Source organism: Dermacentor albipictus, chromosome 1 (genome assembly GCF_038994185.2).
Source record: "Dermacentor albipictus isolate Rhodes 1998 colony chromosome 1, USDA_Dalb.pri_finalv2, whole genome shotgun sequence".
NCBI classification, from domain to species: Eukaryota; Metazoa; Arthropoda; class Arachnida; order Ixodida; family Ixodidae; genus Dermacentor; species Dermacentor albipictus.
In genome coordinates, this window is record NC_091821.1 from 447727465 (window position 1) to 447754121 (window position 26657).

The following is a 26657-nucleotide window of genomic DNA, read 5'->3' on the forward strand; positions in this document are numbered from 1 at the left end:
CCAATTAAAAAGAAACTTTTTGACTCATTTGGAGCAACAATGTGGCACTGAAGGGCAATATACACAGTTAAACCTCGATATAACGAAGCAGGTAGAATCGGCAATTTGCTTCGTTATATCGAAATGTCGTTGTATTGAAACTCAACTTTTACGCAAATAAGCACAGTTGCCAATTGATTTTTCTTGCATAGAAAGGGGCCGCAGGATTTTCCAAATTATCAGGCAATCGAAAAGAGCAAAGCTGAATGAGAAAACAAATCATTTTAATGAATTTGGGAGTCGGCGACGATATCTTCACGTCGGCAGTACGAATTATGCGAGGCCAGCCACGCTTTTGCGTGCACTCTGCCACCGTGGCTGATAGCGTTGCCCGACTGAGACGATGCTATCGTGAAAAGTGCCGGCAATGGGGAGCGAATGCTTTGTCGACGTCTCGCTCTAATGGGTCACACCGAAACTCGAGATTATGCAACATCCAACACTAAGCACGCGGCAAAATAGCTTACTTGATGCCACGCCGTCTCGGCGTGCCCACTCTTTGCACACACGGCAGATTACCTCTAAAGCAAGGTGCACGGATGCGTATGTGCTCAGCTGCGCTTACAGCCCTGCACAGCCGAGACGCCCGCCAGAAATCGCAACGCATGCGCTCGATCGCATTACCACGGGCTCTCTTCGCTGCCCCTCTTTCCCTTTGCTCGCGCGGAAAGGTGGCCCCCGAGAAGCCACCACCTTGTATCGCCCTTGCATACTTTCATTTGCATCTAAAAGCACAAAGTGCGCGGGGTGCGATAGGATCTCATCGCACTTGCACTTCCACAGAATGTGATGCCTCTCCACCTTGGAGGTCGCTCTTGCCGTGCCGCCTGCGATTTGAGAGGTGTGTTTGCAAGCAGCCGCTTGTAATTCAACCGTTTGACCATGTGCGTCCATGGAAGTTTCCATTTATTGTTTCGGCATTCCTTAGCAGCGAAAGCGAAATTTCGTTACATTGAAGTTGCATACAAACACACTTCGTTAAACTGATGTTCTAAATACATGGTGTTCTATAGACAAGAGGTTGTGAAAAGTTAAATACTTCGTTATATCGACAATTTCGTTGTATTGAAGTTCGTTTTATCGAGGTTTTACTGTCAGCACATTTCATTACCATAAAATTGGGCCAAATTGTCCACAATTACATGCCGCCGTCTACATTTCAATGCATGCCACCGACTGCCTATCCAAACTAAGGCGGCGATGGTGCTGCCCCCTGTAGCTTGATCTTGCAGCAAATACCCAAGCCTCTTCACATGCTTTGTACAGAGCTTTGTACAGAGACATGCATTTTCTCGTTAAAATCATTCTTTTAAAAACAGTACGGCACAAACATCCTCACAAGAACAGATATTAAATTTATTTTAGCCAAAAGACCCAGATGCTGCTACCAATTCATGTTTGTCTATTTGGGCTACTCTCAGTGACATGAGAAACAATAATTATGGATACTACTGGCAAAAATAATCCATGCCAAGAAGTTGTCTATTCGAGTGAGATATACAAAAAGTAACTTACTTTATAATCATTGATAATTACATTTCAAAGTAAATTAGGGGCTTGACACAGGCAGCCCTGCTGGCTCTTCTTTGATTGCCATTTGATACACCGATTATGCCAGCTTTCACCAATGGCTTTCACCATCACTGCACAAGAACCATTGCAGAATCCCCTTCAACAGTTTCGTTGTAAAATAAGGAGTGGCAGCTATTATAGTACAGCCAAAGCAAAAACGAGATTTGCTTGCTGCAAGCATGACATGGAAGTAATGAAGGGTCAAAGAATTTGGGCTACTGGTGTGGACCACTCAGGAAGAGGCCATACAGATGCCCAGAATGGTTAACTACACTCCGGTCTAGATGATGCCTTCTGCGGCAGACACTGGCCTCCGACATGGTATTGCCAGCTTTGAACTACAAGATCCACAATGCGATCGAGCACTCCATGTAATAGGCCACTCAAGCTCATACAGATAAGGTGTTGATTTAGTCAATTATGCAAACTGAATTCATGGAAAGCAAATGTACGTAAAACAAAAAGGCGTAAGTTACATGTGTATGCTTCTTGTCTTTGTTTTGCACTGTTTCTTTCTTTCCTGACTTCAGTAAGCTTGTCTACTTGGATAATCTGTTTCTACATTCAATAACTCTCCATGTGCAATACATTCTTTAAACCACAGTTCCTCGGAATAAAATGTTAATACAAGATGTAGAATGTATATTTTACTTTAATCTGTGAACAGAAATTGATGTTGACAAAGTACCAAGAGTTCATAAAGCCTTCATGCTGTTATTTTTCTTTAATTTATCGCTTCTATGTGCAAAACAGTGTTCTCCCACTGCAGTACAAGGTCAAAGCATGCATGTCCACAGCACAGTCACATGACTGAGCTTGTGTCATCAAGCCTGTGCTGCTAACCTCCGAAGTCAGTTTACAGTAACCTTGATTTAAAATATTCCCCAGATTTTTGCGAAATGTCATCGTTTGGTTTGTCAGTACGATTTCTGTAGCAATAATTTTTGGGGTGATGCTAATAGAGTATGATAGCCAAATAATTCTGGGCAATAGACAATTATAGTTTAACTTATCTTTAAGTATCTTTTAAAACATTGAAATAATGAAGTCACTGGACTCAAGCTGAAATGACATCGCAGTGAAAGTCGGTAAGCTAACAACACAGCCTCCTGCTTGTAGCCACATTCACAGAAGGTGTCAGCACAACTACACTCTCATCATCATCCTCAGCCTATTTTATGTTCACTGCAGGGCAAAGGCCTCACGAGAACAGGAATTGGCCGCCCTGGTGCAATATTCGGCCACTCCCTCCCAAATGAATTATTTATATTTCGTTGTTACCTAAATTTGTTTTGGATGTAGAGAAAAGTGATACAAAACCTTACTCGAATTGTAAGCAAGATGGGCACAGAGCCTTCCAAACATAATTTAACAGTGTCAAAACAGAGTGCCATTTCCCGACACCAATGTCAAAGATGTGAAATTCGTGGTGCAGTATACATTTGTTTTGTCAGTTACATATAAATGTTTCATTCAGAGTGTACAGACATCAACGGCAGAGCTAGAGATACGAAAGGAATAATTGCCATAGCAGCACTTTGTTAAAGAGCCTAGGGCATCCACACCCAGTCATTTACTTGGGGAGATGCATTCACTGCGCTGCAGTATGACTTAGTCATACTTTGCATGCTAATGGCATGGTAATTTGCAGTAAAATGCTGTCACACTAGCAGTTCTGTGGTTTCTTATGTCTACAAGTTTTTCCTTTTAATGCACAGCCCAGATGCCCATTCCTGCGGTGAGCAGCAGCGTCAGTGAGCAAACAAGCATAGCGAAAAATGAAAGCGAACGCGGAGCGCAGTTGGGCATGAAAGATGCGAGGAGGAAAGCGGAGGAGGGTATGCGAAAACGTGAGAAGAAAAGCGTAGTGCAGCAATGATGGCTACCAGATGGCGCCAGAGTAGTGTGCATTGTCTGTCGGCGGTGGATGCTGTGAATAGGGCCCATGCATCACCCATTCATTGGCTCTTGCGATATCCAGATTAGCGAGGCAGTTGCACTACACTTCGCTCCATCTGCAACGTGCCGCATGAGACAGATTGCCCACGCCAGCCAATATATCGCAAAACACGCATAGAGCTGTGCTCAAATTTCACATTTGAGAGTATTGTAATCGTCAGTGAATTTGTCAATTCCTTAGCGCAACATTTCCCTAGATATGGACAAATTTCTCTCCCTAAACAAGGCCTAAAATCCTTAGATCCAGGAAAACTTCGCTACAGTTGGCAGCACTACAGCACACAAAGGAATTGGCCACCTGATGGTAACCAAATCTGATGCAAATTCCGACATGCCATCGCCTCTGAGATTTTCAGTGCACCACAGGCACTGACCAATAGCTGAAGTTATGCTCAGATGCCATGCTGAGCCTCAATGTTTGGAATTCCATGTCATTCCTGGCGAGCAGTAATGATGGCATTTTCTTGAGTTTAGGTACTGTTTCAAAAATGCCCATTTTTAGAGCTTTTCATTAAGCATATACTTGAATTTAAAACGTAAAGCTTTGCATGGAGGCTGTTCTAAATGTACGCTATTTGAAACTAGTATTTTTACGTGGTCCAAGGTGTGATGGCAATTGTCCTTTAAAGGGGCGCTGAAACACCTTTCTAAGTAACAACAGGATGGCCTCACTATTGAAGGACGTCGTCATAAGAAGCTCCTGCCGCAAGTTTTTTAATCCTTCAAATATATGTGAAGTTAGACATAGTTATTGCACGAATGAGTGGCTTTCTCCCTCTCCTTTCATCTCCACTAGTGTGCTGGAAGCTACACAGGGGAAGTGGCAAGAAAGCAAGGCTCCGTCCAAAAACCGAGCATCAAAACCAGCGAGAGCACTTGTCGCAGTGCGCTGTAGCGGCCGTGGCATCTACACTCTATGCAGTATGCCGCTGCTCTCTTGGAGGCCACACAGCTGTGTCAAACTGTTATGTGCAGACCGGTAGTGCACAGATGAAACGCCTTTTTTGTCTTTTCGAGATCTTTTGAGATATATTTTTCATTTATTTACCTCAATATTACCAATGATATTATTACTGACATTGTTCTCACGGTTAAGAAATTAGCCAATAGCTATTGGTGGGCTTCAATGCATGTGATGATGACATTTCAAAGGCAAAAGCAAGCTATTTTTGGCTGTTTTTAAAACGAGATAGCAAATTCTCTGCTACATGCAGCACAATATTTCGCTCATATGTTCAAAGAAGCCATTTCCTCCGATCGGCAGCATTTTCTTACTATGTTCCAAAAGTGTATGCAAGCCTACTCAAGACAAAAGTGCATGTCACAGCACCAGCGGCTGATAGTCGGTGCATTTCATTAGCATAAAATTTCATTTCATTAGCATAAAAAGACCACCGCTAGTTCCAAGCTCCTCTTGCTCCTAGATGAGCATGATGGAAGTTGAAAGGAAAATCTGGTATTCACCTACGTGTTGCCCAAAGCTACACTCGCGAGTCTTCCATTCGTGGCTCTACCTCGACCTTGCACATTTACACAGAGCTTGCTGGGTTAAGTGGTAACAGCTTTCTCTGCATTCTCAAGTCACTGCTGCACCCATATGCTCTCCGCTCAGTGCCTCTATTAGATAGAGAGCCGTGGTTACTGCTCTGTCATGGTAGATGCTCTAGCCACACTGAAAAAGATTGGTGTGCATTCTTCAATTACTGTATTAACGTGTATTACTGTACTGCTGTATGAAGAAGAATAGAAGTGGTAGAACTTTCGATGTTAATCAACAAGCGTAAGACAGCTGACATAAGGAAGTATAATATGGATAGAATTGAACATGCTTTCAGCAACGGAGGAAGCCTAAAAGCAGTGAAGAAGAAACTAGGAATAGGTAAGAATCAGAGGTATGCATTAAGAGACAAAACCGGCAATATCATTACTAATATGGATGAGATAGTTCAAGTGGCCAAGGAGTTCTATAGAGATTTATACAGTACCACTGGCACCCACGACGATAATGGAAGGGAAAATAGTCTAGAGGAATTCGAAATCTCACAGGTAACGCTGGAAGAAGTAAAGAAAGCCTTGGGAGATATGCAAAGGGGGAAAGCAGCTGGGGAGGATCAGGTAACAGCAGATTTGTTGAAGGATGGCGGGGAGATAGTTTTAGAAAAACTGGCCACCCTGTATATGCAATGCCTCATGACCTCGAGCGTACCGGAATCTTGGAAGAACGCTAACATAATCCTAATCCATAAAAAAGGGGACGCCAAAGACTTGAAAAAGTATACACCGATCAGCTTACTGTCCGTTGCCTACAAACTATTTACTAAGGTAATCGCAAATAGAATCAGGAACACTTTAGACTTCTGTCAAGCAAAGGACCAGGCAGGATTCCGTAAAGGCTACTCAACCATAGACCATATTCACACTATCAATCAGGTGATAGAGAAATGTGCAGAATACAACCAACACTTATATATGGCTTTCATTGATTACGAGAAAGCATTTGATTCTGTCGAAACCTCAGCAGTCTTGGAGGCATTGCGGAATCAGGGTGTAGACGAGCCGTATGTAAAAATACTGAAAGATATCTATAGCAGCTCCACAGCCACCGTAGTCCTCCATAAAGAAAGCAACAAAATCCCAATAAAGGCGTCAGGCAAGGAGATACGATCTCTCCAATGCTATTCACAGCGTGTTTACAGGAGGTATTCAGAGACCTGGATTGGGAAGAGTCACGAATAAGAGTTAATGGAGAATACCTTAGTAACTTGCGATTCGCTGATGATATTGCCTTGCTTAGTAACTCAGGGGACCAACTGCAATGCATGCTCACTGACCTGGAGAGCCAAGCAGAAGGGTGGGTCTAAAAATTAATCTGCAGAAAACTAAAGTAATGTTTAACAGTCTCGGAAGAGAACAGCAATTTACGATAGGTAGCGAGGCACTGTAAGTGGTAAGGAAATAATCTACTTAGGGCAGGTAGTGACCACGGATCCGGATCATGAGACGGAAATAATCAGAAGAATAAGAATGGGCTGGGGTGCGTTTGGCAGGCATTCTCAGATCATGAACAGCGGGTTGCCATTATCCCTCAAGAGAAAAGTATATAATAGCTGTGTTTTACCAGTACTCACCTACGGGGCAGAAACCTGGAGGCTTACGAGAAGGGTTCTACTCAAATTGAGGACGACGCAACGAGCTATGGAAAGAAGAATGATAGGTGTAACGTTAAGGGATAAGAAAAGAGCAGATTGGGTGAGGGAACAAACGCGAGTGAATGACATCTTAGTTGAAATCAAGAAAAAGAAATGGGCATGGGCAGGACATGTAATGAGGAGGGAAGATAACCGATAGTCATTAAGGGTTACCGAATGGATTCCAAGGGAAGGGAAGCATTGCAGGGGGCGACAGAAAGTTAGGTGGGCGGATGAGATTAAGAAGTTTGCAGGGACGACATGGCCACAATTAGTACATGACCGGGGTAGTTGGAGAAGTATGGGAGAGGCCTTTACCCTGCAGTGAGCGTAACCAGGCTGATGATCATGATGATGATGTATTAACGCGATAAAGTTAAGGGCCCCGTGTCACAGAAAATTTGGTGTCAGTGTTGGCGTCAGCGAATTTGTCCATGGGCGAAACTTTCTGTGTATATTTAGGTATATGTATATGCCACGCCTTGCTATATATATGGCATGCGGTATAAGCAGGTTATATTGCCATACCATTCTAACACTAAAGTTGCTCATACCATGTCTTACATTCTTGACAGTTATTCATTGGAATTTTGAGAATGACACCCCAAAAACAAATGTCATGAAAGGAAAGACCGACAGTGCATGCCTTTTACGTTAAATCTTCTTACAGACTCAACTATTAAAGGTGTGAAACAATAACAAAACCCGAAAATGATTAAACTTTTTTTGCCTCAGCTGTGCACTACCTTCAAGATGGGCCCACACAAGAGGCCACGCTTCAACTGGAAAGCTTGCCTTCGTGCATAGTGTTTCTTGTCAGCGTTTCCCAGTAAACATTACAGTTACATGAGCTGCAGTTGCCACGAAGAATACAAAGCAGTCAGGGATCTTTGAATGCTATCGCGTTTCACTCTTAAAAACAGAGCTTAAGCGTTCTCTAAATTTTTTTTTCGAATACAGGTAAAGCTTTCTTTCCCGAAAAGGTTATCCAAAATTAACTATCAACCCACATTTGTGATCAAACAATCTCGACCTATATTTGTGAACAAAGCTAGCAAATGTATCGAGCTAGCAGAGTTCCCACGTCTAGCTCGCTGTAAAGCCAGCCTGGAGATAATCCTGACTGGCTTTAAGAAATGCTGCATATCCAACACACATGACGGCATTGAGGACGAGATCATTTGGGGTTCCAAGAACGCCAGCAAAGCATCCGACAAGGTAGACTGCTATGGAAGTTCCGACAAGGATGCAGCTCACGGCAACAACTAGTGAGAGTTAGTAGCCGAGCTTATGGTGTATAAAAGTGTGTCATGATCAAAGTTTTTTGTTTTTTTAAAAAGAGATATAGTTCAACCTATATTCAAATTACAATGTTTTATTTCTCGGCAAGTGAAATACACCGTATTTACTTGCATAATGATCGCACTCAAGTAATGATCGCACCCTTAAATTTTGTCATCAAAATTCGATTTTTTTCAATTTCCCATGTAATGATCGCACCACGAACTTGCCGCAGCGATATGTCGTGTGCCATGTCTAGCTAATTATGATCACGCTTACCATCTGTCGAATGCTACGCAAACGACTTTTCAAGACAAACCAAGCGGTCTGCACGCACCAAACATTCTTAAGCAGATACCCATTTCACTCCTTTCATCATTTTTCGCACTTTCATGACAAAAAAAAAAGCTACATCCAAACTTGCCTTTATTATGTGTAGGCTTTAAATGGTTGTGGTCAACAACAACAACAAAAAATGTGCCTTTTGATTCTTCTCGTCTGCACTCGTGGGCGCGCAACAAATCGCGAGCGGCAATGATAGCAGCCACATTTACACTGATATGTTAGAAGTGTACCCCTATTCATACGTCAACGCTTGTAACACAGCTAAGATATTCGCCCACCCTTAGCGGAAACGTGCCGTATTAGGATAGTAGTGAAGACAAATGCAGCAGTTTCCGCAGCATGCCCGCCATGTGTTCCTATGCCTCTGGCAGCTAAGCGCGCCCGTCTCTTTCTGTCCCCTCAAGAGAGAGGAATCAACTTTTATACTGAGCCCTTAGTAAAGGTTGGTGCACGCTGGCACCAGATGGGGTGGAACCTTCTTCTCAGGTCCCATATGCGTTCAGCAGTTCCTGGCCCCTAGCCACCAGCGCGAGCTGGGTCGGTAGGTCGGGGCTGGACAACAAGGTCTCCCATCTCTCGGGGGGGGGGGGGGGGGGGGGTGGAGCTGGGGAGGGCTGGGGGTAGGGATGGTGGGGGGTTCTTGAGCTTAGTGCACTCTGCAAGGATGTGTGCTAGAGTGCTTTTTGATCACATGCAAAACGGGCATGAAGTGTCATGCTCTGTTGGAAACATCTTGTGCAAGAGCACGGGATGCGCTAGCGACTCTGCTTGCGTGCATCGCATGATCGTTTGCTGCATTCGGCTGAGTTGCGGATGCAGACGGGGAAGGCTACATCTGCCGCTTCTGTACATTTGGGTGATTTATTTGTAACTTGTCACAAGGTGCGGTAGCTCTGGCTCGTCCTCGGCCCGGATTGACAGTTCTCGGGCATAGTGGTCCTATGTCCCCTCAAAGTGGACATGGCTGCATTATTGCCGCAAACTCGCCGATATTAACGAAACTATTCATTACTGATATGGAAGAAACTGTGTCAATGCACGTATGTACTCATGAGACGAAAACAATATCGCGTTCGGCGTGTTCGGCCATAGCCTCCTCTATTCTTTGCCTGCTCAAAGGCTGCTGAAGTGCCATCTGAAGGCAATGCCCCTTTGCCGAATTTTTCCGCGGGGCGGCGCTGCCAGCCCTGGGGAAGGCAAGTGCGGGTGTGCGAGCTGCGGCGATCAGTCGGCACATTGTTTGCATTGTGTTTACGCAGCATTTTGCGTGTGCCAAGAGCTATGGCATGCTGCTGTGTGCCGGGATGCAAATCAGATGCGATGCGGAAGGTGCCAGGAATTTCATTCCATGAAATTCCAAGTGACAACGACTTGGGAGTGAAGTGGCTGCAAGTGATATCCAGAAAGGACTGGGTGCCGAATACCACATCACGCTATTCGGTCGTTTGCAGCAAACATTTCCTCCCTGACGACTACAAGGAAGGATGCAAGACTAGGAAGCTTAAAAGAGGTGCGGCACCGAGCGTGTTTCCAGACTATCCAGAGTATATACAACCACCTGCGAAGAAGTCCCGGAGCGATGCTGTTTTGAGAAAACAGGAGGCTGCCGTTTTGCATTCCATGTCCCTTGTCTGTGCTACTGCAAGTTGTCTGCCTCGCAATGTCACTGCCGACTCTCTGCTACCGACTGCATCGTCCCCCGTGCTTGACTCCTCGAACATGGATGTTGTTCCACAAGAGATAAGAAGGCTCCTTGGTGATCTCCTCAAGAACTCGAAAAGCTTGCTGCCTACACCAGACACTGCGACACTCTCCTTGTTAGGAGGCTACTTGGCCTGTGTTGTGCAAGAGAAGTTGGACTGCAGTTCCTGCAATGCTCTTCTCGCACGACCTGCCTCATCTGCGCCCAGCGACAGCCTGATACGACATTAGGACAGGGGAGGGCTTTTTTATCCATCTGCCGAGTTCGTCTATGTGCTTTACACACTGCGAAAGTACATTGAAGTGACGCTAGAGAAAAGGAGGTTTCTGGCAAAGCCCCTTCAAGCTGCAGTCTCAACTGCCGTGGATGTCGTTGCAGAACATGGGGCATTAAAATGTGCACGTGCACACAGTGACCATCACAAAGAACTTTTTAAACTTGTTCGTGCAATGTTCTTCAGACCAGTATTCACGAACTATGCCTTGTCTGTGACAGACAGGAGGGACATAGTCAAGCCACTTACATCCAAGCCGCTTTTTAGGAAGTTGCTGAAGCTGTGACATGTGTTTACCCTTATGACTTTTCTTGCTTATGACAGTAAAGTTCTTGCATGTCGACTAGATGTGCCTTGCCTTTTGGTTTCGTTGCATCATTACCAGGCAAAAGTTGGTAGTAAACACACAGATAAGGAACGCTTTCAGATTAGCCTGCAAAAAACATCTTCAGAACATGAGATGGTGTTCACAGGCAGACTCTTGTGCCATTGAGAAATACTCTCATATAATGTTTGTTAATGAGGTAACCTAAGTGTTCTAATGTTAGTGTGTTTTTATAGGGAACTAGCGAAATGAATAACATCGCCGATGATGAAGTCGACAAACTAAAAGTTCACCTTGGAATCACTGCTCACAATTTGCTTGGTAATCCAACTCCTCATTTACGTATACAAATTCCGCCGCGGTCTTTCATGTCCCAACTGCCCTGCCCTTTATGCCAACCTATTCTGCCCTGTTGCTCTGTAATGGGGTTTCTTTCCCACCTCCTCCCATACTGGCTGGACTGGCTTGGAGCTGAAAGTGAACGGTGCCTGCTCGTGCAGCAGGACATCGACATCCTAGGCGCCTAATGTTTTGTGCCTGAATAAAGTCTTATACTACTACTACTCATTTATGTACGCTAGCATATGTATGAAAACAATATATAGGTAGCCAACATCATGACCATTGTCCCACATTATGTACGTTTGGAGAAAAATGTAAGCTGTGCTGTAACAAAGCGCAACATTCTCTACACTACTTATTACTGCTGTGTCGTATGCTCAACCCAGGGTGCGGGCGCCACCTGGGAGTGGCTTCGCATACTTGCGCAAACGGTGCTTGGCAACGGCCCCAGCTGCCATTGACCAGGCACAGAAAAATAAAGGAGGCTATGGTTCGGCTTGATCCGCCGGCCGCCATTTTTGTTTTGTTCTCCCGCACTACATACAGCGGCGGCTGCCTCGTTGTTGACCTGTTATCATCCCACAGCAAATGTGAGATGAAAAAAAATTTGTTTTCTTTTTGCCGCAAATTTAACCTGTGTAACGATCACACCCCTGAATTCGCATCAATTTTTTTTTTACAGAAAACTGCGATCATTGTGCGAGTAAATATGGTATAGGAGTAAACTTAAATTTGTGTTCGACCTATTTTTGAGTACATATGGCATGTATTATTTGTATATCATTCCTGTAAGGAGAATACAGAAAATGTCTGCAACTGCAACAATGCGTACAAAATCCTTTCTGAGGAATTAATTGAGCTACGAGCAGTAAACAGCGCTAAACAACAGGACAAGGAGAGGGACACAGACAATAGCGCTGACTAACAACCAAGTTGTTAGTCAGTTTATTCCGAAGCTTTCCACATTCATCATAGCGGCGAAGCATGTGTAAGCCCTTCCCTCTATTTCTCTCCTTCTGAAGGAGATTGCCTTCCTATCACATTAATTGCAATTTTCGCCCCTGCACATGCTGTATTCTGTTGATTCTGTGCTTTCAGATAGCGGCAGAGTATATATATGCTGACTGAAAGAATAAAAACCCTTGGTTGTTATTCAGTGCTGTTGTGTGTGTCCCTCTCCTTGTCCTGTTGTTTAGCGCTGTTTACTGCTCGTAATCATGAACCAACCAGCCCAAGTGCGTACTCTTCTGCAGAATTGAGCTAATGTCAGAATGATAAATGAGGGAGCCGCCTCTTTCTGACATGGTAGAAACTTAAGGAGAAGTCCGTAAAAGCTCGGCTAGGTGTATTGTATGATCAGGGCACCTGGAATACTTTGCTTCACACAAATGACACCGCATCGATGGTGACAGTGTTTAGTAGCTAGTTAAGGTTTTATGGTACAGTAGCCAAGCTTGACCAAAGTGTGCGAATGCAACCGTAACAAATGTAATGCTTCTACTGTGAAGCTCTGTCGACTCACTAAAGTTCTCTTCATTCTACTTAAGTGAAAGCATTGAGAGTAATATGCTAAAGGGGCACTGGGGGCAACACTTAACACTTTTTGAGCATAATTAAACTTGCCTGGTCATTAGACAATGCTATCATGACCACATTAGCCAAGTTTAGTTCCATGGCATGTAGAAGGAAGTCTACTATTTTATTCGAGAGACCACCTAACCTTTCCTTTAACTTCTTAATACACCTTGGTCTTTTCTGCTTATTGTTGATGCACCAACAAGTGCAATAGCTATTGGCCATATATATTTTTTAGATATCGCAGCAGTGCATTGCCCCTGGCAGGACCAAAAAATGAACCAACAGTGAGAACTGTGAGTTGATGATGATTTATTGGCATCCCACTGAAATAGGGCAGCGACAAATGGTCACCCAGCCTGCTTGAGTTACTCAGGTATGCTATATGTGCTTTTCGTTCTAGCATTTTTGTATACGTCTCTCTAATCTTCTCTTTCTTCCTCAACATATCTCTATCTGCCTTGTACCACCACCTATGCCTGTAACAAATCTGGTCGTATCAATCTCTACCCTGCTTTTTTTCCCACCAATACTCTAAACGTCTCTTGCTTATCTTGACCGCTGACTGGTTGATGCTTCCGTTCACATTAAAATCCAAGCTCGAACACAAATGCCCTTCATACCGACATAATGTAGCACAAAGGCGCAAAACAAAAGAAGAAACTGAGATACACATCACAGGCGCTTGTGACGTGTATCTGTGTCTCTTATTTCTGATTGTGCCTTCGCGCAACATTATGTCGGTAAGCAAACACCAACTAGCCCAACAAAAAATCCTTCTACAGAATACTTCCCTTCAAGTTATTGTACAGATTCTCCCTTCTAATTTCTTTCTTCTCGTTCTTGTAAATCTCCATTGTCTTTTTTGTTTCCATTCTCTGCATTCAATTCACAGTCTCCGTTTATCTCACTTTCTTTCTGATGACTCCCGGTTGTCTATTTACAGTTTCAATCACCCTGTACTTGGTTGCCAACTTTCTTGACTTCTTCCTCCATTCTGTGTCTATACTTTTCAGGTGCAGTATAGCTGCCCATTTATTTTCATCCATGTTTCTGAGCCTTTCTTCAAAACTAACATTGCTCTGTGCTTCTCCGACTTCAAAAGACGCCCAACGCATGTCAACCTGCAATGCCTCATTTCTGATTTTACCTTGGGGGCCCAAAGCCAACTGGCATACTGATCTTTAGTTAACTTCCAGCCCCGACAAGATATGCCATTTTAAGCATAGAATGGCATTTGCAAACATTAACGCTGGCACCATTACTTCTAGATGCACCATTTTTCCTTATTATAATAAGTGTAGTGAAATCTCGTTAATTCGAGTCCACTTAATTTGAACAGATGCCATGGTCCTGTCAAAATTATGTGTACTTCAATTAGCAAAAACTCCCGGTAATTTCGAACACACAGGCATTCGCAATGGTTAATTCAATCATCCTGCGCTGCCGACCATGCTCTCAGCAGTCGGAGGCGGTGCCTCTGACCTGGCAGTGTGGCCGAACGCCGGCTGCTGCTCCCATCTCTCATTGCAAGTACCACAATTTGGCATGTATAATTCGTACCAAAAATAAAAATTCAAGGCTATTCCGCCCTGCGAAGGTAGATGACCAGTGGAGCTGTAAGCATCGTGGCATGAAAACTTGTGGTAAAGACTTTATTGCATCACTCACTGTCACTTAGTAACGACGGTCACAATGGCTTTGTGGTCACTATGTACACTGATAGGCACACGCGCAACTGCAAACACATTCTTTGATAACGTCAAATTGATGCACGTATGCCACTGGGTGGTCGGTTGGGCTGGATCGGGGTGGCATCGCAATCACTATGTCTGCAACACGAAATGAGTAAACCACTCCCTTTTCAGTCCCAACATATCCACACTGAAGTCACCGACAACGACCTGAGGGGTAGTGCCATTGCAACTAACCCACGCAAAGTGAGTAGCCATGAGCCTTACGGGGCTATGAGCCATTGCATTTCTTGCTTGCTTACGGGGGTATGAGCCATTGATAATGACAGTTTTCGACATGCGGTTCTGTATGTTGTATGTGCGATTAGAAGGAATGTAAGCACTGTTCGCTACACTTTGCTGAATGCTTGTAGGCTCTGCCTTATGGGGCTATGAGCCAGTGCATCTTTTGCTTGCTTACGGGGGTACGAGTGTTTACGAGTATGAGCCGTTGATGATGGTAGTTTCTGTGGGCGGACACGAAAATTCTATCGTACCCTAGTCATGTACAGCTCCGCTGTAAAAAGAATTTAAGAGTAAAGTCGTGGTGAGGGTTATGTGCTCTATTTGCATTGCGATGCGGCTTCGCAGCAGCAAAATTTTTTCCTAGAAATGTAGCTTCGCAGAAGCACACGCCGCACTGCCGTGAAGCCACACTCCCGAAACACGTCACACGTGTTACCTCGGTGCACAGGCACTGCCTAACACGGCGCAGCACTTAAGTCCTCCATTCAAGGAGCTTCCGTTAATTAGAACTCCATTTATTTCGAACAAACTTTTGGGCTCCTTTGAGTTCTAATTGTCGAAATTTGGTTGTACCATGAAAGAAAGTGGAATGCTCTGGGAGGTAAGATCTTTGGCAATCTATTGATTCAGTTTTTGAATCGTCAAAGTGTGTTGTGGGATTTTTATGCGAAGCATATTACGAGGGCTCAACCCAGCTCCTCAGGCGCGGCGGTGACCATGAAATCACGTGACACCGTGACGTCACGACAGAGGAGAAGTGGCTTTGGCTCAACTCTTGCAAGACGGGCTGGGTGGGAATCGAACCAGGGTCTCCGGAGTGTGGGACGGAGACGCTACCACTGAGCCACGAGTACAACGCTTCAAAGCGGTACAAAAGCGCCTCTAGTGAATGCGGTGTTGCCTTAGAAACGCGCTGTTTCTAAGGCGTGCGTCTCTTGCTCAGGCGCACATTTCGTTGCCGCGCCGAACGCTGCTTTGCTCGACGCTCACCGCGTCCAATGCGGGGCGCGTAGTCGCTGCCCTGTAGCCCATTGTCTTACACCCCTTGGCGGGTCGACGGGAACGCTGTCGCGTTCCACTCTTGAAGGCAAAGAAGTAATGCATGAGTTGTTTCTTCGTCTAGCCGAACCAAATATAGCCAAGCAACAGCAGTTCACCAGGCTAAACAGTGGTTCAACAACTAAAATAAAGGCTAGTATGCTTCGCATCCTGGGCTTAACCTTACCTAAGCCACAGCCATTTTTTTTCTTTCTTCCTTCTTTATCCTTATAAACATATCGCAACGCACTTGGAATTCCTGCAATGGGCACTGGCCGGACTGGCAAGACATCAAAATGACCAAAGCAGTGAGTCCATAACAGCTACTGCAGTAAAGAAAAAAAAAACTAAAAGGATGGTTACCAGTGTGTAACACGAATGTTAAAACGTTAGCTCTGGTTTTGCTGCAGGCTAGGTGTCTTTGATCTCGAACTCGAACTCATCGAATTGCTTGGGGGTCTGAAGGTCCTGCTTCCTTCATGACATTTCAGTCTCAAGAATGTTTCATAGCATTTTTGTTCAAACTGCTATGCTCCTCTCTGATGCTTGAGTGCTTCCCGACTTAGCACAGCTGAAGGTGGCATGACAACAATAGGATGATGATTCTGAAATGACGACATAGGTATATTGATGACAGCATGAGGATCATGGGATGACGAGTGTATGCTGGCGATGGCGTAACGAAGGAAGTATGATGAGAATCAGATGACCAAGTTGAATTACGATGATGGAATGACCACAGTAACTTGACGGCAACAGTATGATGCCAACTGTATGACGATGGCACCATGGCAATTCCGAAATGATAGCAATGGTATAACAATGACATTGTGATGACGACAGCATGAGGACAATGGGATGATACCGAGTGTATGACAACAATGATGGCTTGATGATGATAGTATGAGGGGCACTGGATGACGAAGCTTTAATGACGACGATGGAACAACCATGACAGTACCACGACGATAGTATGACAACAAATGCATGACGAAAACCGTACGACGATGTCATAACAACGATGGCATGACGACAATTATCATTACAACACTGTCATAATTACAAATGAATGATGACAGCACGATAAGATGGAATGATGAAGAAGAAATTACATAGACAGAATGAGGAAGGCGATGATGACAATGGTGGGCACAATCAGTTGGTTTCTACCGCCCATGATGCACAGCGATGCTTGGAGGGCAACACCACCTAATGGTGCACCAGGGAGCCGAGCTTTGCATCCCCATGACCTAACTACCTGTCCTCTCTCATTTATGAAAGCGCACGCATCATCATGTGCACTTCAACCAATGAAAGTACCTTCTGGTGTGCTGCCAAGGTACCTATGCACTGGCATGCTGCCAAGGTCTGCTTCTGCAAGCAGCACAGAACTCGGCAACATGGCGTTACGAACTTTCTTTCACTCACTTCTCTCACTGCGAACGATGCCAATGGCACAAAACTAAGCCATGGGCTAATACAAGCTAACGCTTTCCCAATTGAGGACCTAAACCAGGAACCTGCTTTGAACATCCAGTGGACATTAGCTTTCTGTTTGAAATACAAGAAGCCTCGTCAATATCAGTTAGATGAACGGCAAACAGAACAACTCCTCCATTTCCAACTATGTATTTAGGTATGAGCTCCCGAGGTAAAGCTTACTCCTAAACAGAAGTAGTAGTCTCGAGCAATGCGCAAGCAAATTTGCACTCACCTCACCAAGTCCATGCCCAGCAGTCGTTCGGTGCGGTCATCTGGTCCATTGAGGTGTGTAAAGATGGCCTCATTGCCAATACAGACGCCATGCTCGTTGGCTCCCATCTCGGCACCCCACATCCAGGCCGGCTTGCTCAGCATGACTGCGCATGTCTCAGCCACCTGGTCAACTTCAATGTAGGTGCACTGCAGTGGTTAACCAGGAAATAAAAGCTAAGTCAACCTTTGTCATGTGCCCAGAATCAAGATATCAACAGCACATTGTTAGAAGCTATGTTTAGAAACTCACACATGACAAAGTGATGAAGTTAGAGGTGTAGTGTGCTACTTGAGCGAGAGAGAGAGAGAGAGAGAGAGCGAAAGGCAAAGGAAAGACAAGGAGGTTAACCAGAGATTATCTCCAGTTGGCTACCCTGTACTGGGGGAGAGGCAAGGGGATGTGATAGGTGAGAGAGAGAGGAATAAAAAAAATTAAAGAAAAGCTACACACGTACACACAAACTGTTTCTGTGGGCACTGTTACGCAGCCCGCAAAGGCGTTCCTAGTGTTATGCAGTGTCACCGTACAATCCCGGGTCACACAGTGAAGTAACAATCTTCCAGAAAGTCCAGTGTCTCTCAAGTACCGCAGCAGCGCCTTCATAGCGGATCGCGCTGATGTTCACATAGGCCAGTTTCCAAGAATCTTGTTTTCTGTCATTGGGCGCTTGTCCAGTTTGTCTAGGGTGGCTGAGAGTGTTCAGCAAGCTGTTGGTGTAACATTATGACGTGTTTGCTAGTGCACCTGCACGCACAATTACCTTGTATATATACATTTCCACCATCGTCTTCCTTCTTGCAAAATTTAATGGAAGTGTGGGGTGTTAGTTCTCATAATGGAGCTCATGCAAGCAGCCTGCTGCACCTTCATCACTTGGCCTTGCTTAATTCCTTACCTCAACTGCACGACTGTAATACAAGTTTTTTTACAGAAGGACCTGCTGTTCATAGTGACGTTCCTTGCAAACCCCTCTGTGGTGAAAATACATCATCATAGACCATCACTGTGGTGTATTCTAAAAGTAAAAGAAAAACAACAAAACGGCAATAAACACAAGTCTTACAAGACAAAAGGTCAGTGCTTGCTAGACCCAATAGTGATTTCTTTTTTCCTCATTGACATCTTCAATGTGTGACATTGTAACAAGACATACTGCTTGGTTGGTTCGTTATACTTAATGGGCCCATCTAATGGGACAAATCTTTAATCTTGAATTATATGTATTGCACGCTAAACCATACATGTCCCCCAGGAAGCTGGCAAATTTTTAGCACATCTTGAGTGGCAGGAAATTTGTACATGTATATTTTTTTTTTTTTACATAGTGATTGCTGTTGCTGTGCCGTTGAGTGCCAAAGCATGAGGAACAAGCAGAATCCAGCATGGCAGGCACATGGTTTCAGGATGTGTCATAGCAGATAACACAGTGGTGACCTCGCATTTCTTGACGTCAGTCAAGCCATGCCAAAATGGCAGCTGCAGTCAGTGGTAGGGATTTACAGGCAGCGATTTCAAACTGTAATTTCATCTATAAATGTGTGTTGAGACTCCAATTTCTTCCCTGTATGCAAGCATATTTGTCCCTCTACCCTTAGTTACACTGATAAATGTAGAATAGTTGGATGACCATGTTGCAGCCTCAAAGAAATTAAGAGGGCACAAGAAATGACATGGACAAGGCTAATGGCACAGCTTAAAGCAGTTTGTTTGTTTTTACCCCTTGAGGCATTTCTTTCTGTACATGCGTAGACAATGGATGCCTTTCTTACTTCTTCCCGAACTAAAGCAGTCGCTAGCTAATAACCGTGATGTTTGGTGTTTTGTCTGTGTCTATCTTTTTTTCGCTAGTTTAATTCCTAACCCCTTTACTGCATGAATTTTTATTTTGTTGCAAAAAAATTAGACAGGCCTGCGTGTAGGCCTGCTATGCCTAAATAAACCTCACTTTTCTAATGAAATGCTTGGTTGCGCATTTGTGAGCCAAACTTGTCACTTGTCACGTATTACATATGATAACACCATGCAGTATGGGCACATTTAAAGCCCATGAATAAAGACACTCCCATTACAGAAAATTGTGTGCTACATGTCTTTTAGTCAACACACGTGTATTACAATGCCTGCTCAGAGTAACTGCTAAACAATGACAAAGCAGGAAGCCCAACCATCACTCCGCAGCACACGTGTTTGTTATTGCACGTTCCTGGAATAAAATAAATGTCAACATGCAAGCCATCCTCAACCTTTGCTGTGTGTATTCTGTGAGCTATGCACAGGGCTGTGAATATTTCACAACACCATCCATACATATGTATATACAGCGAAGGCTGTCTAAATTTTTATTCAACACTCGCAACAGTTGTCAAGCACTAACAGTAGCCATGGGGAATACAAGCACAAGCATACTTTTTGTTGCCACATCTTTTCTACTGCAAAGCTGAGTACTAAGTGTGTCGAAGATTGTGAGCAGTATAGTTGCAGTAAAAATTACCCCACAGCAGCTCCAATAGGCTCCTAAAAAGTAATGGAACCAGAAAAGGACACTAATGGTACCAAACACGGACGTCCATACTGTAAACAACATGACTCTACTAAAGTTGTCCAGAAGGGCCGCAGTAACTACACTGCACGCATTCATTGTGTAGTTTACCACACCTGTGAATCTCTCAGTACATCTCCGACTGTTGACTCCCCCCCCCCCATGACAAACATCACACTCTACTGACGATTCACATCCTGCATCCAGACACTGCTTTTTCGAGATCTCTATCACATCATCTATATCATCATGTGACCTCTATCACATCATATCACATCACTCTTTCAGGTTTTGCTCCAGCCAAAATAGCAAACGTACCAGCATGAACTTCACCAAGAACTGTGGTGCACCTCTCTATTCCGGGAGTTATCAAAAAGTTGCGTATACCCTCATGTGCCCTTAGGCAATTAGCCTTACCATATATGTCTGCAGAATATGCTACTTCCATGCCTCTAAATATATATATATATATATATATATATATATATATATATATATATATATATATAATCATATCATAAGAAGCCAACAAACACTGACACAAAGGACAACATAGGGGAAATTACTTGTGCTTCATAAATGAAATAAAGAAACGATAAACTAACGGAAATTAAAGTGGATGAAAAAACAACTTGCCGCAGGTGGGAACCGAACCCACAACCTTCGCATTTCGCATGCGATGCTCTACCAATTGAGCTACCGCGGCGCCGTTTTCCCATCCACTTTCTTGGGTACTTATGTGTCCTAGTAGAACCCTGGCAGTGTTAGCCAGTGCCACCACTCACAGACCTTGGCGGCGGACGTGGAACGTCTTTTTTGCCGCAGGCGTCACGAGAACGTGATCATTTAGGGTGAAGGCAACTGGCCAATAAACCCACATATGCTACCTGAAGGCATCAATGTTGCTGGATTCGAGACCCTCGTTATGTAATAACGAGAAGAAAGGGGGTTAACCGAGGGGCCTGATTTTTATTAGTCATATCATATATATATTATATATATATACAGTAAAAGCTCGTTAATTCGAACCGCACGGGGAAGCCGCTTCAGTTCGAATTAACGAAAGTTCGAACTAACGAAAGTGAAGGAGGGCAACAGTACACTGCGATTTGGAAGCAGTAGGGCATGTCAGAAATTTGGCGTGTCAGAAAGTGATGGCGTGTGCCGCGGGCACACGCCCTCTTCAAGTCGAAGCTCTGGGTCCGACTGTGCCACACCACCGATGTCCACCGAAACGAACGTTAGCCGAGGCTTAACACCATCCCAATGAATCGCGACGGCCGATACCTCCTAAGCTGAAAACAGAGGTGCACAACCAATGAAGACTGCCGAGACAAAGACGCTGAACATGTGAAGGTGGCGAAGGCCCTGATTCGTTGGTTCTTGATTGCAAGCGCAGCTGCGACGTACTTGATTCGCTGTGTTTTGGAGCTTGCCGTGCCATCTCCGCACAACATTAGCAGCTGTACAAGATTTGCAAAGCCTCCGAGATTCGCAACGGGCAAGAAGTCTCCGAGGTTACGTAGAACGGAGAGGCGGCAGCCGCCGCTGCCTTCTGGCTGACCCCGCGTCAGTTAGATTTTTGTCCGATTTTGCCTTCTCTCGCCGTTCTCTCCGTTTCGGAGGCAATACAGCCTTGTGTGTAGGCAGTAGGTGCACTTCTCTGGCCGTGTGCCAGGCGAGCGTAGTCGAATTATCCGTGAGGGAACCTTCTCGCGTTCAAATTAACGGACTTTTTTGTACATAGACATCTATGGAGCTTGGCCGGACCAAATCGTACAGTTCGAATTATCCATAAATTCGAATTATTGAAGTTCGAATTAACGAGCTTTCACTGTATATCATATCATATATGTATCATATATATATACATATGATATACTGTATATATATATACATAAGATATATATATATATATTATATGGGTCGGTTTCTTTAACTACTTCAACCACAACACTCACAATACTGAATTTGACGATCAGTAAGCACTTCTGCCTCAACCAACAAGCTACATCAACGGCTGCAGAGACTGTAGCCATCTGTGAAGCTGTCCGCTTTGTATCAATGAAACCACCTCAAGTCTGGACTATATAGTGCGGTGCAAAACTAGCACTACAAGTGATTCATTCTGCCCTTACAAACAAGTACTGTACTGTCTCGTTGCTCAAGATGTGGTAGAATTACACGATTTAACCTCGAGCACTGGTCATCATATAAGGTTTCAATGGATTCTAGGGCACTGCGGCTCAAACAGAAACGAGCTCACCAAAGAAGATGCAATGATAGCCCACAATAATGCCATGCAAGTGTCCATTCCAGTTTCTCGGCCAGACACTGACGCATATAGTGTACACACCATATGCGTAAAAAACAATGGAACATACTGGGCACTGCCAAGTCACCGTCATCACTGCCTTCACAGACTCGAACTTGGCATAGAAATGAATTTACCACTTATGATGAAAAGAAGTAATGCAAGCCTGCCACACAGGTTATGACTAGGTGTGGCATTCACTCAACATTACTTGCATCTTATTGCCTGTGCAGACAGTCCGGACTGCGAGGAGTGCGATATACCTAAAACCACAGAACAAATCTCGTGCAACTGCCTGTGATATGCTGTTCAAAGACAGTCATTCGTATAACATTTGTTCAAGTTTACCAATTAACCTTTGTCTGTAAAGGTTTCAGTGGGACCTTGGCTGGTCCCTTGTCATCAGCGTGATGTTCTAGAGGTTCTAATCAAATTCTTGAACGAGAGTGGCTTGTATTTGAGATTTTGAAGAGTCTTTGTTGATCAAGTTCACTCACCACCATTTTCATTTTTATCATGAACACTTCTCCCTCTCTCTCTTTTTTTACTGCCATTTCCCTTCCCCAATGCTGAGTAGCAGGTAGGTCAGAACTTTGATTCAAGCCAACCTTTGAACTTTTCTATCACAATACATGTATATATATCTCTCTCTCTATTTCATAAAGCCAGTCATAAAGAAATAAATATAAAATACCCCCAGAGCATAACCTCAGTGCCAACGATTACAGAACCTCGCCAGATCATACATTCTGGTTAATTGGTTTTCTATTGTCATACAATAGCACACAAAAAGACGTATAAAACGTTGAAGCATTGTGTATGATGGCACTAAAGAACAACATTAAATCAGTTTCGATTGGTAACTTATTATTTAGAAAACATCATCTCATTAACTTGATGGAAAAATATTCGTTATTACCAGAGAAAGTAAAGATTCAATTGTTCCCTTCTGAATTTCGTGCTGAAGCCTCAGTGGCGGTACATCAGTCTGATGTCACAAATTTCCAAGTGCTTTTAATGCATTCTTAAGGTACTTCACAAACTTTCCGGGGGATATCTACCCACCTATGCACGTTTGTTTGTATCTATGCATGTTTGTATGTATGTAACCGTTTTCCCACCTACCTGGGTTACTGGGTAATCAGTGGTCGAATGGTTAGCACATCGAGCTGCTGTGCTGAGGTAACAGGGTTCGAAACTAACCATCAGACCAATTTGGGTCGCTGAGTATTTGGTAATGTGTACATGCATGCTGCTCTTCAACGAACCTATTTCATGCTGACAAGGGTCAACGTGGATGCAGGAATGGGTAAGTACCACTGTTCGAAGACTCTTTGACACCGACCTGGGGTGTACAGGATATGTGTAACTCAGTCTGTGCTGGTATCAAATGAATCTCTTTGATGCCAACTTGGGCCAATGGGTATGTGCCAGTAGGTGTACACCGCTCTTCAATGAATGTCCTTGATGCGAACATCTACAATGATGAAAAAGGTCCCTTAAATTTCTCCAATGCTGAGCGTAATCGAACCCACGTCGCAAGGGTTCCTCAAGGACAGCAACCCGGCGCATTAGCAGGCTGTGCCACAAAGGCACTGGGTGTACCGCTTCTCGGTGAACACCTTTCACACCATTGTTTTAGTGAGGCACGCAATGAATGCACCGGTATGTGCTGCTCTTCGATGAACGTCTCGCTAACTTGGGTGACTGAGTATGTGCCACAGAATGTGTAGCGAGCGAGCGCACAATTCTCAGCCTTTGTAGGCACTGGCGCGTCACACTTTCAATCTCTGAGGCCATGCACAGACTTCTTGGCAGTGCCACTAGATACCGCAGCGTGTCCAAAAAGAAGCGCGAGAGAGAGAAGTCCGGTTGCTGCGTGACGCATTTCTCAAAATTCACATGCACCGGCACTCCGTGCATTTCAGAGGCCATGCTCAGGCTTCGCAATGGTGGTGCTAGATGGTGCCGACTGCTCTAAGGGAAGTGCAAAAGAGAATTCCTGCTGCAGTACACGTCTCATACATAACTCATGTCAATGGTGGCAATATGTTGTGTCACTATATTGATTCAATGCTAACGCATTACCGTCGACAGTCATCGTTACATTGGTTCTGCCACAATAGTTTTTGTACTTGCGTCATTCTATTGCCGAGAAAGCTTTTGTAATTTTCCATGTGGAGTCATTGGCTGCTTTCATTTCATTTATCAGCTCCCTCAAGGCCTGAAGGCATTACAGAGAGGAGTGGTAGAATTCATAAATACAGTCATAAGTGGTAATATAGAATATTAGCTCAATAGTCACAAAAACGAACAATGTCTATAGATAGAAAGTTGTCCTTCACTACAGAAAGACATTTTACTAGACCAGAGTAGACACTGTCAAAATTTTTGACATCACAACAAGCTGGCACGGGAACCTCAGGGCAGCGTTGCCACCATTCCAGCGGTTAGTAGCAGTCTTTAATGCAATTAGCAATCTTAAGATACTTCACACACTTTCCGGTAGTTATCAGTCGGTCTCTCTAGCCACCTTCTAACTAACTTGGGTCATTGAGTAGTCCGGGGTCTAATAGGTAGAGCATCAGGCTGCTGTGCTGAGCAAACTGGGTTCGAAACCAATCGTCAGACCAACTTTGGTCAATAGTTATGTGCCACTCTTCAATGAGCCTCTTTGATGGCAACTTGAGTCAATGTGTAGAGCATGGGACTGCTGTGCTGAGGGAACTGGGTTCAAGACTAACCGTCAGACCAACTTTAGTCTGTCACTGGATATTTACCAGTGCTATATGCCACCTCTTCGATGACGAAAATTCTTTAAGCTTCTTCCAGTGAAGGGCGGCATTCTACCTGCGCCAAATATATACAGAGAATCTTGTCTGAATAATATTCAGAAGGACTTCGCATGGACTTTGCACCAGCATTGCCAGATGGTTCACAGTGTCCAATAAGAAGTGCGTGAGAGAAGCCTGGCTGCATACACGCCTCGTACGTGACGCATTTCGGCATTCGCAATATGGTGTGCCGCTACACTGTTCTCCTGCTAATCTCATTAATGTCGACACTCATCGCGAGATGGGTTCTGCCAGAATTTTCCTGTTGTATAAACGTGATTCACTAAAAGAGCTTCACTTGATGACTATCTTTAGTGCAACTTTAACAGTGGCATTCAGTTTCTGCTTCGGTGGCCTTTAACAGCTTTTTTCTTTTTTCCACGGCTGTTCCGTTAGCGTATTACTTTTCTGCAGTGGAATGGCGATCTCACCTGCAACTTGGTGGAGGTGCTGTGATGGGTCTTGGGCACGTACACCACCTCCTGCACCTCCCCCGCGGGACGGTCAGAGTTCTTGCCAAACACGATGCAGTCGTTGCGTGTGGCCGGTGGCAAGGCCACAAAGGTGTCGCATGATGTAGGCCGGTTCCCTAGAACAGACTCTGCAGGGAAGGAATACGAAGGACAATCATAAAATGCAGTGGCGATTTGCAACAACATGCACTATGGCGCGCGGCTTGAAAACAAATTACATCATTCGGTGACAGAGGGCTTGACACTGTGAGCATCAGTAGGCCTCAAAGTTGCTGCCAATTCTGAGCACTGTACACTCTTACAGCAAAGCTGTTAAAGGGACACTAAAGATTAAATGACTTTGCCTGTGATTTCACCCTTCTGCAATACCAAAAAAGCTACTGTTACCATGAGACGAGACTTGGTAAACCAGAAAAGACTCAAAATCTAAAGACGAGTGGTGCCTCTACTTTGAAGTTCCCACACCAGATCGTTGTGACATCACGGATTTTGATGGCACTCGCTAGGTCATAGTTCGTTTTTATCAGCAAAAATTAACTACACTGCATTCTAAAGGAGACAAGGACTGAACATGGTAAGCTTCAGAAAATGTCACTGAGCCAACACAGTCCAAATATGAAAAAATACTTTGAAATCCGTGATGTCCGTCACACTGATGTATCGCCGTTGGGGCTTCTGCAGGAAATTTTAAAAAATGAAATTTTGAATGTCATTTCCTTTTTTTAAGAATAAACTTGTCATGGTGAAATTAATGACAATAGAGTTTTCAAACATTACTTTTTCAGTCCAAACTGAATTATTGTTTTACTTTGGTGTACCTTTAAGACTTCCACAACTGTTTTCATGTGGCTACAGTGAAAGCCGACAGCAGTCGGTGGCATGGTCCATATCAAATGTCCTTTCTAGAAACAGCCAGCAGTGTGACCTGCGTCGAAATCGCCAATATTTTTTTTATGTAATTATCAGTGACTATATAAGTTATCTTGCATTACCTCACTCAAATAGACAGCAACATTCTAGTGCATTTTCTTTTTTATTTATTTATTCACAAAATACTGCATGCCCAAGCTAGGACCCATGCAGGAGGGGTATCAAAAAGGTTAACACAAGCACTGGTAAAAG

General features: G+C 44.2%; 1 protein-coding gene and 1 long non-coding RNA gene across 8 annotated transcripts in view; one reads left to right on the forward strand and one right to left on the reverse strand.

Moving 5' to 3' along the window:
- LOC135915316 (secernin-2) overlaps positions 1-26657 on the reverse strand; it is a 122602-nt gene that overhangs the window by 89873 nt on the left and 6072 nt on the right. For both annotated transcript variants that reach the window (XM_065448352.1, XM_065448353.1), the window contains exons 2-3: positions 25494-25663; positions 17334-17521 (exon numbers count right to left, since the gene is read on the reverse strand). In XM_065448352.1, the coding sequence (XP_065304424.1) occupies positions 17334-17521; positions 25494-25663 (358 nt within the window). The remainder of the gene's footprint in view (positions 1-17333; positions 17522-25493; positions 25664-26657) is intronic.
- LOC135915319 (uncharacterized) overlaps positions 1-26657 on the forward strand; it is a 58083-nt gene that overhangs the window by 29676 nt on the left and 1750 nt on the right. For 4 of the 6 annotated variants that reach the window (XR_010568592.2, XR_011511490.1, XR_010568594.2 and 1 more), the window contains 3 exons: positions 12938-12978; positions 14471-14542; positions 18307-18448. This is a non-coding gene — a long non-coding RNA (uncharacterized lncRNA). Of the gene's footprint in view, positions 1-12937; positions 12979-14470; positions 14543-18306; positions 18449-20202; positions 20291-26657 lie in introns of all 6 variants that reach the window. The other 2 variants (XR_010568593.2, XR_010568595.2) reach the window with 2 other exon arrangements.